Source organism: Belonocnema kinseyi, chromosome 9 (assembly GCF_010883055.1).
Source record: "Belonocnema kinseyi isolate 2016_QV_RU_SX_M_011 chromosome 9, B_treatae_v1, whole genome shotgun sequence".
NCBI classification, from domain to species: domain Eukaryota; kingdom Metazoa; phylum Arthropoda; class Insecta; order Hymenoptera; family Cynipidae; genus Belonocnema; species Belonocnema kinseyi.
The window spans coordinates 97789527-97808450 of record NC_046665.1 but is presented as its reverse complement, the minus strand read 5'-3'; the positions used below and the strand labels follow the sequence as shown (position 1 = coordinate 97808450).

Below are 18924 nucleotides of genomic sequence, written 5' to 3'. Positions count from 1 at the left end.
TTTTTTTTTTAAAGCGGATTTATAAATAGAAAAAAATTACAAACTTTTCCATTTTTAATTGTATTAAATGCTAACTTTTTCAGTTTAAAATTAATATTTGAAGTTTCACATTTCTAATCGCTGACCTTGGACGGTTCCTAAAATTTTTTCATTTAAAACAATCTAAATACTTGATCGGAAATTTTAAATCGTATCAAATTAAAAATTATTTCACTTTTGATATTTTCTATTTCAATTCACGATAAAAAAGAGTAAAATAAAAAGAAAAATGTATCCCGGAAATAGAGCAATCAAACGATTATTTTATAGTATTCGCAATAAAAAACATTTGATTATTACCTCTCTTTGATACAAATTTAAAAGCTTTTAAACCCGAAATTGCTGGATGTTACTTTTATGTTTCTGAAAGTGGAGCTTTCAATTTGCAGAAAGTTCACATGTTGTGAAAAGTTGTTAAACGACCTATGTAAACGAGTTGTTGAAATCCTTAAAAAGTTATCCTTCAAAAGTTAAAATCCTTCAGTTAACTAACTGTCTCAAAATAAAAAAAATGTTATTACTGTTTTGCATAGAAAACTAAACAGAAAATTAATAGGCCGAAATGAAAAAGCCAAAATTAGTCAAATATTTTTAAGCTAGGGGTAATAATTGTGGTTTAGCATAAAAAAAAAAGGAAAAAAATGGCCTGAAAAATAAGAAAAAATGAATTTAATATCTTCTGTTCGGTTTTTGGATTTGAGAAGTAAATCAAATTTTCTTATTGATTGATAAATTTAAAAAAATGTATGTGCGGTTTTTGTTATTAAACAGTGATAAAAAATAATAAATTTTTAATAGCTTTTATTTAATTTTTTTAAGTCTATCTTTCTATTTTTGGTACGAAATTAATTTTATTTTATTAAAAATTCCACTATTCAGTTAAAATTGAAAGTTCTTTTTGAAAATACAACTAATTTTTTAAAAAGTCGTCTTTCATGTTGAAAAACTTAATTACTTATTTGATCTACTTTGGTAAAAAATCATGTTCTTGTTTAAAGAGTCAACTTTTTTCCTGAAAATTATTTCATTTCTTGGAACATTCATTTTGTTAAACATTTTGTTGAAAATGAGTCTTATTTGGTTATTACTTTTTTTCGCTTGATTTTGGCTTTAAAATTCAGCAGTCTGGAAAAAAACTAAACAATTGGACAGAAAATTAAATTTTTTGTTAAAATTCATATTTTTCTTTGAGAATTAATATATGTGGGTGTCAAATTTAACTATATGATTAAAATTTAACTATTTATCAGGAAATTAAAAAATTTTGCTGTAAATTCATTTTTTCGTTATTTTTTGATCTGAAAATTTAGTTATTATACTATTTAACAGAAAATTCATATTTTTTTTTAAAAATACTTCAATTTAGGTAGAAAGTCGAAAATTTATTGTATTGGTTAGAATTCTACTATTTTGTAAAAAAAATTCTTTTTGAATTAAATGCAACCCGATGAGAATTGGTTTCTTTAAATTGAACATAAGTTTTTCCACATAAAAATTGAAAGATTCCCCTTTTAATATAAGATTTATTTTCCGGAAAATTTTGTTCAGAAATTTGTCTATATAAGCAGAAAATTATTCTCGTTTTGTTGAAAAAATCTATTTCTTTGAAAATGCAATTATTTTGTTGAAAATAATCTTTTATATTGGAAAAAGTAAAAAAATTAGTTGAAAGTTGAAGTAAATGGCTAAAGTTCATTTTTGTTCGTTTGAATATTCAAATCTTCTTAAAAATAGATTTTTTTAACGATTCATCATTCTATTTGAAAGTTAATTTTTCTGATGTGAAATGTAATTAATTTTGTTGATTTTTTTGAGTTAAGAATTAATTTTCTTTACTAAAAATTTAACTGTTCCATTTTTGGTTAAAAATTATTCTTTTTTAGGTTGTAAATTAAAGAAATTTGTTGAAAATTCATATTGTTTGGTGAAAAATAAATTCTTAGTTGGTAATTCATTTTTTTAGTTGAAAATGCACCTTCTTGGTTAAAAATAATCTTTTTTATTTAAGGATTTATCATTTTAGTTAAAAGTTAAACTATTTGATCGTAAATTAAATTGTTTGTTTAAAATTTATATTTTCCAGTCGAAAATTTTATTCCCATGTGGAAAATTAGTATTACTTGCTTGAAAATTCAACAACTGGGTTTAGTTTTTCGTTTGGTTTTTTCTTTAAAAACTAATTTTTATCTGAATATGTAACTGTTTCTATATTTGGTTAAATTTGTATAAATTGAAAATTCATCTATTTGGTGAAACAAATAATAAATTTGGTTGAATATTCATCTTTTTTTGGTTACTTTAAAAAAAATTTAATTACTTGGTTTAAAGTCGAACTACTTTATCAAAAATTCTTGTATTTTTTTGGTTCAAGATTGAAAAGTGAACTGTTTTTTTTTTTTTTAATTTGTACTTTTTGCACACCTAATATGTGAACGCTCTGTATTAATTTACTTGAAACATTTCATTTTAAATATTTTTCATAAACTAACGAGCACAATTTTTACTTAACCCAGATAAATAATTAAACTAATTTTGTCCCACTAAATAAAAATGCTTTAAAAAGTTTTTATTATTAATTCAAGATTTAAAGTTCCGTGTGGAAATTAAATTAAGTTTTTCGCCGCAAAAGTATATTTTTACTTTATCTTCCAAGAAAGCTCTGCTTTCGTCGTTAATTCGTTTAATGTTTGACTCGATGATGAATGACGCGAAACAGTCGGGGAAAACATCTACAAGAAATAACACTGTACAAGCGAAACTCTGAGTTTGCGTCAAGCAAATTATTTGCAATAGGAAAACAAGGCGAGCTAATTGTATGTTGTCCCATTTCTCCTTCCGTTTTCGATCTGCTGCATAAATTATGCATCAATATGAGAATAAAAAGCGAAATCTTTAGAAAACTGTACAAAAATATACGAGTAGTGAAAATTGTACTTTAATTATGTCTTTTAAAAACTTAAAATTCAATAATAAAGATAATTTTCAGAACATTTTATTTTACGAAACCAAAATCAGTGTGTCTGATTATACACTGATTTTCACTACTGAAAATTAAAAATTAATATTTTTAAATATAAATATTTACCATTATTGTTTATAACCCACGAAAAAGTCAAATTTGTGAATCAAGAGAATAATAATAAGAACTGCTCTTTCGATTTTTCAAATAAGGGTTTTGTTGGAAAATTCAAGTATTTTGTTTGAAATTATTTTGGTTTTAAAAATTGAACTATTTTAGTCAAAAAGTCTACTATTCACTTAAAAATAAACCTTACTGTTCAGAAATTAAAATTTACTCTGCTTTGGTTGAGGAATCAACTACTTTTTAAACATTGATTTTTTCGTTACAGATTAATTATTTTACTTAAAAATTGATCTCTTTTGTTAAAATTTTAACATTTCGGTTGAAAAATAATTTTTTCAACTGAGAATTTAACTATTAAATTTTTGTTCAAAAAATTTTTTAGATGAACATTTATTTCTTTAATTCAAAATTTAATTCTTTTTTTTTTAAATCAATTCGTTTAGGCCCAACTCTATTTTTTTAACTGATAATATAACAGTTCGATTTTTATTAGCAAACTTATCTTTTTTAGTGGCAATTTCTAATAATGCGTTGGAAATTAATCCATTTTGTTAAAAATCGTCTTATTTAGTGTAAAATTTATTTGTCTTAAATGGAACTTTGCATTTTGTTAAAAAATCGTTTTTTTGTTGTAAAATAATCTTATTGGTTAAAAATTCATCTTTCAGGCTGAAAATTTATTTCCGTGGGAGATAAATTAATTATTTCGTTTAAAACTTTGTACTTTTTCGGCCGAGAACTAATTTGTTTCAACTGAAAACATAAGAATTTCTTTGTTGGTTGCAAATTTATCTTTGTAAATGTAAATTTAAACCATTTGGTTAACAATCGATTTATCTAGCGCAAATTTTGACAATTCTTGGTTATCTTTCTCTGATAGAAATTCCTGTATTTTGTTGAAAAGTCGTTTCTTTTTTTATCAAATAATCTTCTTGGTTCGAAATTCAGCTTTCTGGTTTCAAATTCTTTAAATTTTATTGAACATTCGTCTTTTTTGTTATATAATAATCTTCCTGCTTGAAAATTAATGTTTTTGCTTAAAAATGTATTTATTTAGTTAACTAATTTTACTCTTATTTTTATATTCGTTAAACTTTTTCAAATGAAAATAGAACAGTTTCATTTTTGTTTGCAAATTTATCTTTTCTAGTATAAATCTTAAATATTTTCTTGAAATTGCTTCTTTTTGGGGTGTAAAATTGAACTTCTTTGTTCAAAATTCATAATTCTAATGGAAAATGAAATAATTAAGTTAAAAATATTACTATTTAGTTAAAAAGTCGTTGAAAGTAAAAAAACTTAGATTTAATTTTTATTTCTAATTACCAATTTTTTTTAGTTAAAATTTTAACTATTTAGTTGACTTTTCGTCTTTTCTCAATTTTAAATTCAACTTCCCGATTAAAAATTCATCTTCCCAATTAGAAAATCACTTATTTTGTTAGAAAGCTTGCTATTTTGTTGAAAATTCGTTGAATCTTTTCAACTGAAAATATGACTTCCATTTTTGTGCCAAATTTGGTTGAAAGTTGAACTATTTTGTGAAACATGCATTTTTTAGTTTGTGAATTTGTGTTTTTGTAACAAATTAAGTTATTTGGTTTAAAATTTAAATACTTTCCAGGTTAAAAATTAACTGTTTTGTTAAAAACTCATCTTTTTGAATTTCAAAGTCAAAAACTTTCTAAAATTATTTGATTTTCAGCGTAAATACTAAACTCATTATAAAGAATTAATCTTTATTATAGAAAATTATTTTTTGTTTAAAAATTAAATTATATTAAATCTATGAATGAGTTATCTTTCAACTGATGAACCAGTTAAACTCACTGATGAATCAGCAAAACTGACTAATTTATAAGTAAAAATAACTGATTTACAGCTAGAATGCAGTGAATGATTAACATTACTGAAAATTTAATGAATTTATTTTTAATTTTAAAAAAACGACCACTGCTTTTCTGCCTGAGAGCAATCAATTTATCGCCGACCAGAACCCACAATGTATTTTGCTGATGTGCACTGTGTACTCGATGTAAAGCTCATTGAGCCACAACTGCACACACGATCTGCTACGTGCGAGACCATGATGCGAAAAATCGACTTTTTTCGCAGAAAAATGAGCAAGACTTGAATTCAAATTTTTTTACATTCACCTAGCCATTGGAAGCATCTTTTTATTTTCTAACATAATGCGCGTAACAAAAAGCCTCTCAGTGCCAAGAATCTTTCTTTGACATAAGCCTGGCTGACTTTTCGACGATCTGCACTACTGCAGACTACTATTTTTGAGTTTATTAGTTGAAATTTTTTTTTAACTAAGCTGTTGAAATATCAAACGAAAAGCTAAATTTTATATAAAAAATGTAATGAATAATTTATACTCTACCCAAACAATATTTTTATTTCAGATAGAAACAGTTGAAATTATTCAAAAACAACTATTTAAAAAAATAATAATATTTTCATTCCAAAAACATAACTCATAGTTTTTATAAGATTTTAAGACTCAAAGTATTCTTACTGATAATTTAATTGAAGAAAACATTATTTTAAATAAAATAATTTTCAAACCTACCAAACACATTTATTTCAATAATGTGTCTTGTAAGTAAATTTTTCCTTACCACCGACGTAAATTTTTAGATAACTTAATTAAATAAAACAATTTTTTTAAAGAAAATATTTGTTTCAGTAACTTTATTTGAGAACTTCTTACTTATTTTGGAAAATTGGAATCGGTCCACTTCATAAACTTTTTTCCCTAAAGCTAATTTGTTCACAAAATTATTTTTCATAATTTTTAAACTTGCATTAAAAAACTTCTTTGACCTTTATTGGTATTATTTGTAAAAACATTTATCTAATTTTCTAGTAGTATTACTCAATGAATTGTCAGGCATTTAATTCAAATAATTTATCATGCTGTTAAAATTTTTGTATATAAAATTAAAATTAAAGATTTAATTCCTTTTACCTTTTCGACATATATAGTCGCCAGGTGAGAAGAGAACAGGTCGCAGTCTCAAAACCAGCTCGCAAAGAAATCCAGCCTCGGTATTTTGAAAGATCTCCACCCGCTTCAGCGTATCCAGATGAACGTTTATCGCAATTTCCGCTTTCAGCTTATCTAAAACAATAAATAAAAAAAACTGAATTAACTTAATTATTATTGGCAAATTTATTTGTTATTATTATTGTTATTAAATTATTGTATTTTCAATATATTCAATGTATAATAGCAAATAGATTTAAATTTAATTGATATCTACAAGACTTTGATCAACAATTCTTTTTAAAAAGGCTCAATTTTAACCACTTTAAATTATTTCAGAATTCATTGTTCAAAATTCTCTAAAAATAGAGGGTTTTTCATGAAAATATGGGAATCATATGGGGATATATCTCTTAAAATAAAATCAAAGTAGGTACTTTATTGAACTCAAATTGAAACTATTTAAATCCTTAAGGCTTTGAATTTTAAATACTCAACCAAAAATGCAATAGTTAAATTTTTAATCAAAGAAATTATTTTTGTACCAAAATCTAAAGATTTTCAACGAAATATATGAATTTTCAACCAAAGAATTGAATTGTCAACTTGAAATGACTAACTTATTGTATGAAACGTATAAGTTAAGTTTTTAGTTAAAAAAATTAATTTTGACCCCCAAAAAAAGAGAAATGCTCAACAAAAAATAACGAATTTTCAATCAATATATTTAAATTTTCAATCAAAAGGAATTAATATTGTATAAAAAAATAAAATTTTTTCAAGAAATACACGAATTTTCAGTTTAAAAAATTAATTTTTAATAACAAACAAAAAATGATTTTCACAAATATAATTGAATTTTCAACCAAAAAATGACTTTTCCATCCAAAGAGTTGAATTTCCTATCCAAATAGTTTTTCATCTAAGAAGATAAATTTTTAACAAAACAGACCAATTTTTCAACCAATAAATGACTTTTAAAAAACTGGTTAATTTCTTATAAAGTAGATCAATTTGTAAACTAAGAGTTAAATTTTAAACCAAAAATAATGATCTTTCAACAAAAAAGATTAACTTTCTGCGGAAAAAGACAAATAAAAAAAATTGATGAGGTTTTATCCAAAATATTTTTATTTGTGACTAAAAAAATAAGTTTTTAACCAAAAATGGAATATTTACATTTTCAAATAAATAAATAAATTTTTTATAAGAAAAAATAGAAGTTTCAACAAATTATTTAGATTTTGAGTGAAATGGTCGAATCTGCAACTAAAATGATAAATCTTCAACTGGAAAAGTTTGATCCACGGTAAAAAAAATAAATTTCAGCAAAAAACAACAAAATATCAAGAAAACTGTTTAATTTATAACCATTGAAATGGATCTAAAACTATGAGTTTTTAACTTAAATTTTAATTTCTAACCGAGTATTTGAATTTTCAACTCAAAAAGACGGATTATGAACAAAGTAATTAAATTTTCAAGTAAAGTATTTGACTTTAAACCAATAAGACGATCCTAAAAATAATGTAGATTTTTAAATCAAAAAGGATAAACTTTTAAACAAAATTGTGAAATTTTTTCTAAAATATAGAAAATTTTAACCAAATAATTTTAGCGAGTTTTTATAAGAAAGTTAAATCTTTAATAGAAAAGTTTATTTTCAATGAAGGCAAATGAAATTTTTAACAAAAAAGATCAGTTTTTAGAGAAAACATTTGAGTTTTTAACAAACTAGTAAAGTGTTTAAGAAACTAATTAAATTTTAAGCTAGAAAGTTGAATTTGTAACTAAATAACTGGTTTATTTCCAACTACGATAAATTAATTTTCCACCAAAAATACATTTCTATCAGAAAAGAAAAAAAATTGCAAGGAGAAATGACGAATATTCTATCCAAAAAAGACAAAATGTGTAAGAAAACAGTTAAATTCTCGACCAAAAAAGATAAATTTTAAACAAAATATTTCAATGTTCAACAAAATAGTACATTTCCAACCAAGTAAGACGCTTTCTTCAAAAATTCTTAAATGAACAGAAGACTGTTTTATTTTCAACTAAATTGTTGAATTTTCAAGCCAGAAAGACACTTTTTTAGAAGGCAAAAAAGTTTATTTTCGATAAAAAGATGTCATTTCTACAAAAAATGATGAATCGATAAGAAAAAAATAAATTTTTAACAAAGTAATTGCATTTGTAAAGAGTAATTAAATTTTAAACCAAATAGTTGAATTTTTAACCAAAGGTTCAAACATTCAAGCCAAAAAGACAAATTTTTCCAGTAGAGTTAAATTTGCTGTAAGAAAATTTATTTGGAGTCAACAAAAAATTAGTTTTCTACCAAAAATATCACGTTTCTACAAAAAAGATAAATTTTGAATAAAAATATACTAATAATTTTCTATCTAAAAAGGGCGAACTTCTAACAAAACAGATAAATTTTCGACAAAAAATATGACTTTAAAAAAAAAGTGGATTTTTTGACAAAATAATTAAATTTTCAAACTATTAGTAGAATTTTTAAGCAACACAGATAAATTTTGGATTAAAAATATGATAGTAGACATTTAAATTAAAAAGAATGAACTTTAAACAAACACAAAAAGGAATTTCACAATTAAGTTCTATTCATTCAGTTGACGTCGAAGCGAAAAAACGAGAAAATGTAAAGTCTCTTATTTATTATTTTGTTTTTAATGCAATTAAATTTAAATAGTTGTATTCATAAAAATTATGTTTAAAAGCTTTATGTTTAGAATTATTCAATTATGAATTAAAATTCAATTGAAAAGTGGAAAAAGAGACTTAAAGGCACATTTGTAAACTTAACAGTGTACTCGGATTCTGGTTGAGTTTACTTTTTAATTTATATTTTTTGTAATAATTAATTTCAAATTAGAGAACATGTTTCCATTATTATCCATAAATAACTTGCAAATGAAAACCATAATCAATGTGTCATTCTATTTTCAACTAAATACTAGAGGTTGCATATACTTCAGTAAAGGCGAAATTAATCACTACTAAATAATTCGATTATTTGACACAGTTTATTGAACCGAATATTTTGGCTTGCCAAAATTAATATACATTATACCAAAATGCACTGAATTTCAGAACACAATTAAAATTTAATTAGGCACCCTTCCGAAATCCAATAGTAAACTTCATAGCCGACGAGGTCTGAAAAACTGAATTTTTAACCAAAAATAAAAATTTATTTTTATCTAAGAACTTTTATACCCAAATTTATTATTTTTTAACACAAGAGACATATTTACTAACAAATGATTAAATTTTCAAGCAAGAGCGATGATCTTTCTAGAAGACAGATGAATTTTTAACAACAAAAGTTTAGTTTGCACCAAGACAGAATACATATTTAAAACAAGAACATTTTAAAAAAATTAATTAAATTTTCAACCAAATATTTGAATTTTGAACATATAAAGATGGATTTGTATTCATATAGATTGAATTTTTAACAGAAAAAAGGGAATTTCCTAAAAAATAGTTGCATTTTCAACTAAACAGTTTTATTTTCAACCTACCATGATGAATTTTCATTCAAATTTTGCAATTTTAAGTGAAAAGTGTTAATAATTTATGAAATAGTTCATTGTTTAAAAGAAAAATATAAATGTCTAGCAACATGTTGATATTTAACCGAATAGTTGAATTTTGTATCGAAATAGTAGAATTTTAAACCCAAAAAGACGAATTTTCAAGAAAAAACTATACTTTCAAATAAAACGGAATAGTTACACTTTCATTTGAAAAAATTAATTTACCAACACAAATAAATAAATTTTTAATAAACTGCACAGTTAAAGTTTAGGCTAATTAAATGAGTCTTAAGTTATTAAAATTAATTTTTAACAAAGTGGTTTGAGAACTAAAAATCAACTAAAAATAATCAAATTTAAACCACAAATGAAATAGTTACATTTTTGAATGAAAGAAATAATGTTCAACACAAAAAACAACTAGTTGTTGCATTTTCGGCTAAGGAGATAAATTTGTATACCAAAAAATACAAATTTTCAACCAAATTCATGAAAATTGATTTTCCACAACCACAAAAAAATATATTTTAAACAAAAAAAGTTCAATTTTCAAGCCAGAAAATGAATTTTTAAAAAGTGGTTCAAATTTAAACCAAGTGGTTAAATTTTCTTCCAAAGCAGTTAAAATTTCAACAAAATAGTTGAATAAAAAAATGGTTTAATTATAAGCCTAGTAATAAAATTTTTAAACAAAAGAGATGAATTAGAAATAACATGTACAACAGTTTATTTATCGATTAAAAAAAATTAACTTTTATGAAAAAATATTCAGATTTTCTTATTAGGTTGGTTTTAAAAGATTTAGTCTTTTAAATTTTAATTAACTTGTTGGGTTTCATAGTACTTATGTACCGAAAATGATGAAAAATAGGGGATGGGGAAGTGAAGCAAATAAAAAGAAAGAGGGGAGTTGGGGAAATTAGGGGAGGAGACGTGGGGGAAGTAGGGGAAGTAGGGGGAATAAGAGAAAGGAAATAAGTGCCATAAAAGAAAGTAAATTGAGGGACAAGGAGGGGCGACAAAAGGGGATGTATAGGAAGTGAAGGAAAATGAGATCAAGGTAAGTGTGGGAAATGGAGGATGAACAGTAATGGGAAAGGGGGGAACGGAAATAGGTAAAATAAAGGGAAGTTAATTAAGGGAGAATGAGGGCCGATTAAGGGGCTAGTATGCATATTGAGGTGAAATGAGGGAAGAGAAATTAGGGAAATGGGGGATGAACAGTGGGGGAAATTAAAGGAAGTAATATGAAAGTAGGGAAAATAAAGGGAAATAGGGTAGAGAAATGGGGGGTATACTGGGTAAGGCAGTGAGGGGAATTATAGAAGAGATATTAGGGGAAATAAGGGGAGATGAAGTGGGTGGAATAAGGGAAAGTCAGTGGTAGTGAGGGAGTGGGAAGTTAGGTAAGGGGAAATAAGGGCCGATTAAAGGCGAAACACGATGAGTGAGGGGAAATAAGGGGAGCGGATGTAGGTAAATGACGATAAGCTATAGAAGGAATTAGATGAAGCGATGACGGATTAGGGAAAACAAAGGAAAGTAGGGTGAGGGAAGTTTAGGAAATAAGGGGAAATAAGGGGCGGCGAATTGGGTTTAATTATAGGAAAGTGAAGTGAGGGAAAATAAAAGGCGATGAAAGGGAAAGTATGGGAAGTTAGGGGAAATGTGCGAAGAGAAAGTAGGAGAAATGGTAGTAATGGGGAAAGTGCGAAAAGTGGAGTATGAGAAGTAGGGGTAATTAGGGAAAATGAGGTAGGAGAAGAGGACATAAGAAAAATAAGTTAAGAGAAAAAATAGGAGAGATGGAGTAAAGGAAATCCTGCAATTGGAAAGCACGTAGAGTGAGGGGAAGCGAAGTATAGTGATGGGAAATTAGGAAAAAGAAAGTAGGGGAAAAGAGGAAGAAGTAGAAGAAACAAGAAAAACAAGGAAGGGGGAGTAGGTGAAATGAGGAGAAATAGGGGAAGGGAGAAAAGTAGAGGAAAAGAAGATGTAGAAGAAAGAAGAAAAACATGGGGAAGGGCGAGTAGGGCAAATGAGGAGAAATAGGGGAAGGAAGAAAAGTAAAAGGCGACTTTGGGAAAGAACAGTGGCAGGAGGAAGTAAGGGGAGGGGTTAGGGGGTTGAGTTGCAAGTAGGGGAGGCAAAGTATAGGAGGGGGATGTTTGACCGATTTAAGTGACTTTTTAATTTTGTGGAATTCTATTTTAGTTACAGAATTCAGATTCTAGTTCACGAGACAAAGTAAATATAAAATTGGTCCTATCAAATAAAATTTATATTTTGTGTATTAAATTCCAAGCTATTTCCGGACAATAAATTTAAAGAGATGCAAATTGTTTACCTGATTTTTGCTTATCAGGGCGCTCTTCGTATCACTCGAAATCGAGTTTGCTTTACATATAACGCTGCCAAAGGAGAAATTGAATGTAAAAATAGAGGAGGGTAGAGTAGATAACGAGATGTGATTTGTATTCTCTTTGAATTTTCAGAAGTTACAAAAATATATATTTTTAATATCAGAATATTAAGAAAAATGGGTCACAATTTTCTTGAGTTTTAGATTTTATAGATAATGAATTTCGAAGAAATTTAGCCATCAAAATGTAATCGAGTTTCGAATTTTTATGAGGTTTTCTTTAACCATTTTACCATATAATTTAGTTTTCAGATAGTTACAGCACAATTTATTTATAATTTATTTCATAATCACTTTTGACATTTGATTACATCCTCGAGCAGCTTTTACCACGCCAAGCTTTATTTATTCGATTAATTTTCATGAGCCATTTTTTTGTGAGAATAAAAATCTAAAAACGTTTTAAATAGGGAACCAATGAAAAATCCGAAAAAATTAAAAAAAGAAAGGAAAAAAATTACTAAAATTATAATAGATGGCGACACATGGAATTAACGTAATTCTTACTTCATTCATTATCAATTATTATTTTATTATTTAATTTTCTTTATTTTTATTTATATTATTATATATTTAAACCAAATTAATTATTTAAGATAAATTTGGCTGCCCATTCGTTGAGTTAATTGATATTTGACCGATGTTGATTTTAATTATAAACCGAAAACAGTTAAAATCATACAGGAAATATGAATTTCCAAAAAAATAGTTGAACCCTCAACCCAAAAATTATTGTTTTCAACCTCAAAAAAGATGATTTTTTTTCTAAAAGAGAATAATTTTCTAAAGAAAAATTTGAATTTATTGAAATTTATTGAAAAAATTATCGCCCATAGAGGTCAATTTAAAAATAAAATGATAAATTTAATCGAAAAATAGAATTTAAAACAAAGTAGTTGAATTTGTGAACTAAAAAGACACATTTTTAACCAAAAAAGATTTTTCAGTCAAGAAAGAAAATTATATTTCAACCAAATTATAATTTAAAAACATATTTAAACAATGATTTATTTTCTGTTTATTTTTAAATTTATATAAATATATAATTTCAATTAAAAAGATTTTAATTTTAAATCAGACATAGTTGAATTCATCTAGAAACGCAAATTTTTAACTAAACAGATGAATTTTGAACTAAAAGGATGAATATTTGACGCTTTGACCAAAAATTAATTTTTAACAAAATATTTTAATTAAAAAAAAATAATTATTTCCCAAAATTGTAAGAAAAATTCAAGTCAGTTTAAAAGATATTTATTTTTTAAAATAGTTTCTTTTTTTGAATTTTCTGAATTCGTACGTACTTTTTAAACTGGTTTAAATTATTACTAAAATTATTTTTTATATTGCCTTGAAAATATTTTTGTACTATTTTCAAAATATTTGAAAATCATTTGAATATTATATTTAAATTAATATTAATAATAAAAACCAGTCAAAATTTTAAAAGAAAAATTTAAAAAAAATTATATTATCTTTATATTATATTTTATATTTTGTTACCGTATTTTACAAATTATTGAGTGCGGCAGAGAATTTTAGAATCAGAATTATATTCCACAATTAGAAAATCTTTGACAAATAAATTTTCTGTTTTCACGGTTGGGTCAAGAAACATTTTTAAGTAAATTTTATCACTAAACAAAATTACTTTTTAAGAAATTTTGATTTTTCTCGCAACCAATCAGTTTTTCAAAAACAATTATTTGTAGATATCGTGACTACATGTGTTTATAAAAAGCATTATTTATATTTATTCATGTTACAACCATCTTTCAATTGCTTCTGTTTGGAAATTTTATAATTCAAACATTTTCCAATGTCAACTATTTCGGTAATTTTATTTTAAACTCTCAAGAATTTTATTATTTAAGAATCTCCCGCTTCGGGAATTTTTTATTGCAATTATTCTTTCCCAATGGAAATATAGTTTTATACAAATAGAATGTGGATTTTTGGAGATGTTTAACAACAAATTTAGAAACTTTTTTTAAATTTCGGAAGGTTTCGAAAGAATAAAAAAATGGTCTCAAAATTTCTCGGAAGTTTTGTTATAATAATTATTTTACAACATTTATTCTAAAAGTATAATTAAAAAGGTTTAAAAAAATTCTAAAAGATTTTCAAATGGTCCAAAATAGATGTGGAAGAGTTCAAGGCATTTTTTTAACTTTACAGAATATAAAGGCTTTTGAAGCAAAATGTAGATTTTTCCAGATTTCGAAATAAAATTTTAAAGCCTTATCAAGATATTCTAAAGATTTCAAAATAATTAAAAGTGTTCTCAGATTCTTTAAAGATGGACATAAATCGTTATTAAAAATTAAAAACTCAAAAAAATTCAAAGGACTTTTATATTTTATAGATTTGAAGTTATTTTTAAAGATTCCAAAAAATTGAGGAAATTTACATTTTTAATTATCTCCAATTTGTAACTATTACAAATTTTATTTTCAATTTTCTCTTATTTTTTACCGATGAATTTTTAAATCTTGAAAATTATATTTTTGAAAACTGGAAAAACTTTAATATTGAGATGTTGAAAATTCTATTTTAAACTTTCTTTGATTTTCAAAAGTTCAAAATAAAAAAAAACTATTTAAACAAGTTTTAATAATTTCATATTCACTTCGTTGGACATGCGGATTTATTGAATAAATATTTCCTTTCATAAAAAAAGTTTCGATAAGAGTAGATTTATTCAAAAAAAGGGTCGCCATTGGTAAATAATGTTTATAGAATTTATAAGTCATCCAATGAACTCATAGGGAATATAATGTGTTTATCAAGAAACTCAAAATAATTTTAACGATTTTAAATATTTTGCGTTTCTAAAAAAAATTCCAAAGAATAAAATTTTTTAAAATTCAACTTTAAAAATTTTAACTTTTGAAAATTTAATCTTCAATTTCCTTCAATTTTGAAATGATAGGAATTTTATTTTCAATTTTATTTTATTTTAAACAGAACAATTATCAATTTTTGAAAATTAAACTGTCCAAAGTTAAATAAAATTGAAAATTTAGATTCGGAAATTTCAATTTTCGATTTTCTTTAAACTTAAATGGTGGAACTTAAAAAAGTGAATTTTCAAAAATTAGAAATTTAAAACAAAAACTAATTTTGTAATAAAACAAGCTACACATGTTATATTTGCATAATTTTACATACAAATTTAATAAATAAACGTTTTAATTTATTAAAGAAAATTTTAATTAAATTCAATTTTGTGTCAAACACGTATTGTGAATTTTATATATGAAGAAATTAAAAAATTTTCAAAGTATTTCAAGCCATTTAAAAAAAATCCAAAGCACTGTTTGAAATTCAACTTTTGTAAACTGAAGTTTCAACTTTTCTTTAAATATCAACTGTTAAAAATTTAATTTTTAATTATTTTGAGCTTCTAACCAACAGATTTTCAAAGCATGATAATTCAGATGTTGAAAATTAAATTTTAAGTTTTCTTTATTTTTAAACAGTAGAATTTTCACTATGTTAATTTTTAGTAGTTGAAAATTCAAAAAGGAAACTAATCTTGTAATAAAAAATTCTATTAACGTCACATTTGCATAATTTTGCATATGAACATAATAAATAAACATTTAGTTTCATAACAAAATTTTGATAAAAGTTGATTTTTCTCAGAATTGGATTATTGTTGTTATCTTATTTTCAAAAGTTATTTCTTTTAATTTAGAAAAAATTTCTTATAAAAATTGAGAAAAATTCAACTGTTAAAAATTCGAATTTAATTTCTTTTAAATTTTCTACAGGAGAAGTTTCAACATGAGAATTTTAAAAAATAGGAAATTCAAAAATTAAATTAATCTTGTTTATATTTCAAATATTTCTTTTCGCGAATTTCACATGGCCTGGAATTTAATTTTCAGGGATTTTCAGTCGTCCCTCGCATAACCCCAATTGGAAAAGTATCACGATTATTTGATATAAACTCTAAGTTATTTGATACGATGTTGGTTTACGATATCAAATGATTTTAAATTGCAAATCGAACTGCATAAATAAAATGAAAAATGGGCGAAAAATCGATTTTCGCGCTATATCGGTTAACATTTTACAGCCGCATAAAATATATTTAGTATTTGAAAACTTGAAATGGAATGAAATTTAATCGATTTAGAGAAAATGGATTCGCGTAAATTTGAAGAATAAAATCACTTCTTTTAATGCCTCTTTCAAATCAAATAATTTTAAAGACGTTTTGAATATATAATGACGATTTGAATCCTTTCAAAGCAGACGAGCGTCTGCTCATCCTTTCATCTTTTCAAAAAAAATTTCCTCCTTCATCAAGTCACAACTGTGGAAAGTTCATTGTTAAAAATAAAAGAATATAAAATGCAAAAGTAAAAAAAATTAAGAAAAATGACCATCGAATTTTCAACAATTCCTTGGAATCTATCTAAATATCTTCAATTTTTTTCATTTTTTGTATTTCCTTATTACAGTGCCCAAAAGATCATTGGATAAATAAATTTTACAATTTCACATTTCTAAATCCCCAAGACCATTATTTGGCAACGGCAAATTGGAACGTTTTGTTTATTGAATTTTTTCATACAATTTTTCAAATATAATATTTTTAACATTTGTTTTAATACAAAATAAGTTTTTTTTCCTAATTTTCAACTGTTGAAAATTAAATTCTTCAAAGTTGTATTTTTAAAAGCTAAAAAATTTATTGGTTGAAAATCAAAGAAAAGCGAAAATGGAGTTTAGAGTAGCTGACAAAAGTAGAAATATAAAAAAATGAACTTTTTAACTATTTCGACTATTTATTTTTTTATTTATTTGCCAAAGGCGATCCAATTAAAAAAAAAACTTTTTTTATCAAAAAAAATTTGTTATGGATTGAACTGTTCTGTTATTAAATATACACGTCAAATTATTTAAATATGAAATGTTCATCACTGGTTATAAAAAAATAGTTTGATTTTTGATTTTCTACTCTTGAAAATTCACATGTTATTAATTCTGGCGTCGAAAATTAAATAAGTAAATTAAATTTAAATTTTTAGCTGCTGATTTTTTAATTTTCCTCAATTATCCCAGTTGAATTTTGAAAAGTAATAAATAAATTGATAATATTCTTTTTATTGCAAAATTAGTTTTCTTTTTAAATGTTCAACTGCTATAAATTTACATATTGAAAATTCTACTGTTGGAAAATAAGGAAAATTAAATTGTAAACACGAGAATCATCAAAAGTTGAAAATTTATTGGTTGGAAGCCAAAGAAATTTGAAAACGAAATTTTGAACAGTTGAAATCTAACGTTATCAAAATTTTTTTTATGGAACGAAATATTTAGTAATTAAATTCAAATGTCAAACGATATAAATATAACATTATTAAAGCTTTTTCTAATAAAAAATTAGCACAAATTTTTAGTTTTCAACTATTGAAAATTAAAGAAAGGTAAAAATTGAACTTTCCACAGATAAATATTTAATATTCTCCAATTTTAAAGAGATGAATTTTCAAAAGTTGAAAATTTCATTTGTTAAAAATAAATGAAAATGGAAAAGGAAACTTTTAACAGTAAAAATTGAAGATAATTAAAAATCGAATTTTTCAATAATTCTTTTGAGTCTTTTAAAATAAATTTACGTTCTATAAAATATTAAAACAGTTTAAAAATTTTTTAATTTTTATTATATAATAAAACGATTTAAGTTCATTTCTCCTAAGAATTCAAGAATATTTTGTATTGCTTTAAAAACTTTAAAAATCTTTAGAAGTATTTAAAATTTTATACGGAAATCTTCAAAAATCTACATTTTTCTTATTATTATTTGAAAAATTTTATAAAACTTTTCGACATGTTTGAAAATCGTTTTATTAGTTCTGAAATTGTATTAAAATCTTCGAGATTTATTTTCTTCAATTTTCAAGAGATGAATTTTCAAAATTTTGAAATGGATCTGTTAAAAATGAAAGAAAAATAAAATTTCTAACATAGTTGAAAATTGAGAATAATTAAAAAATAAAATTTCAAAAATTCTTTGGAATCTTGCAGAATAACTTCAAATCTATATAATAGTAGAATTCTTTACAAAAAATTTTAATTTTGAATATGTAATAACGAGTTGAGTTTATTATTTAGAAATTTTAAAATTCTTATTAATTATTCTCCTAAAATAAGTGTGGAAAATAAAAAATCATTAACAAATTTCCGAAAAATCTTATAAATAATTTTTCATGCATTTTAGACCTTTTAATATTCTCAAAAAGTTTTCAAATTGTTGAAAAATAATTTTCATTGTAAAATAAAGAGTTTAAAAATATGAGATATGTCAAAAATGAATGTCGACAATTTTAAAGAAAATAAATTTGTTTTATTAAAATCTACATAATTTTAGGAAAAATTTGAGTCGGTTTAAAAGATATTTGGGATTTTTTAACGCTTGGAACAAACTTAAAAATATTTTATGAATCTTCGAATATTTTTCCGTTTTAAAATATTAGTAATCTTTAAAAAACTGCTAAAACTTCTGAATATCTTTCACAATTATTCGAATTTTTCATCAGATTATCTTAAAACCTTCAAGATTCGTTTTGTAAAACGATTTGAGGTTATTTCTTAGAAAATTCAATAACATTGTTTTATTACCTTGAAATCTTTCGAAAATTGTTTTAAGCTTTCAAAATATAACTTGAAAATCCTCAAAAATCTGTATTTTGCTTTAGGTGTTAATTTTTCTAAAATAATTTTTAAGCTTTTAAAAAAACTTGTAATGATTTTTTTAAATAATTCGAATTTTTCTTGAAATTTTTGGAAAATTTAGTATAAT

At 24.1% G+C, this 18924-nt stretch overlaps 1 protein-coding gene across 1 annotated transcript in view; it reads right to left on the bottom strand.

Annotated features, from left to right (window-relative positions):
- Positions 1 to 18924, bottom strand: part of LOC117180300 (cyclic nucleotide-gated cation channel alpha-3-like) — a 375315-nt gene that overhangs the window by 61241 nt on the left and 295150 nt on the right. Inside the window, exon 8 of the mRNA XM_033372719.1 lies at positions 6102 to 6254. Within this exon, the coding sequence (XP_033228610.1) occupies positions 6102 to 6254 (153 nt within the window). The remainder of the gene's footprint in view (positions 1 to 6101; positions 6255 to 18924) is intronic.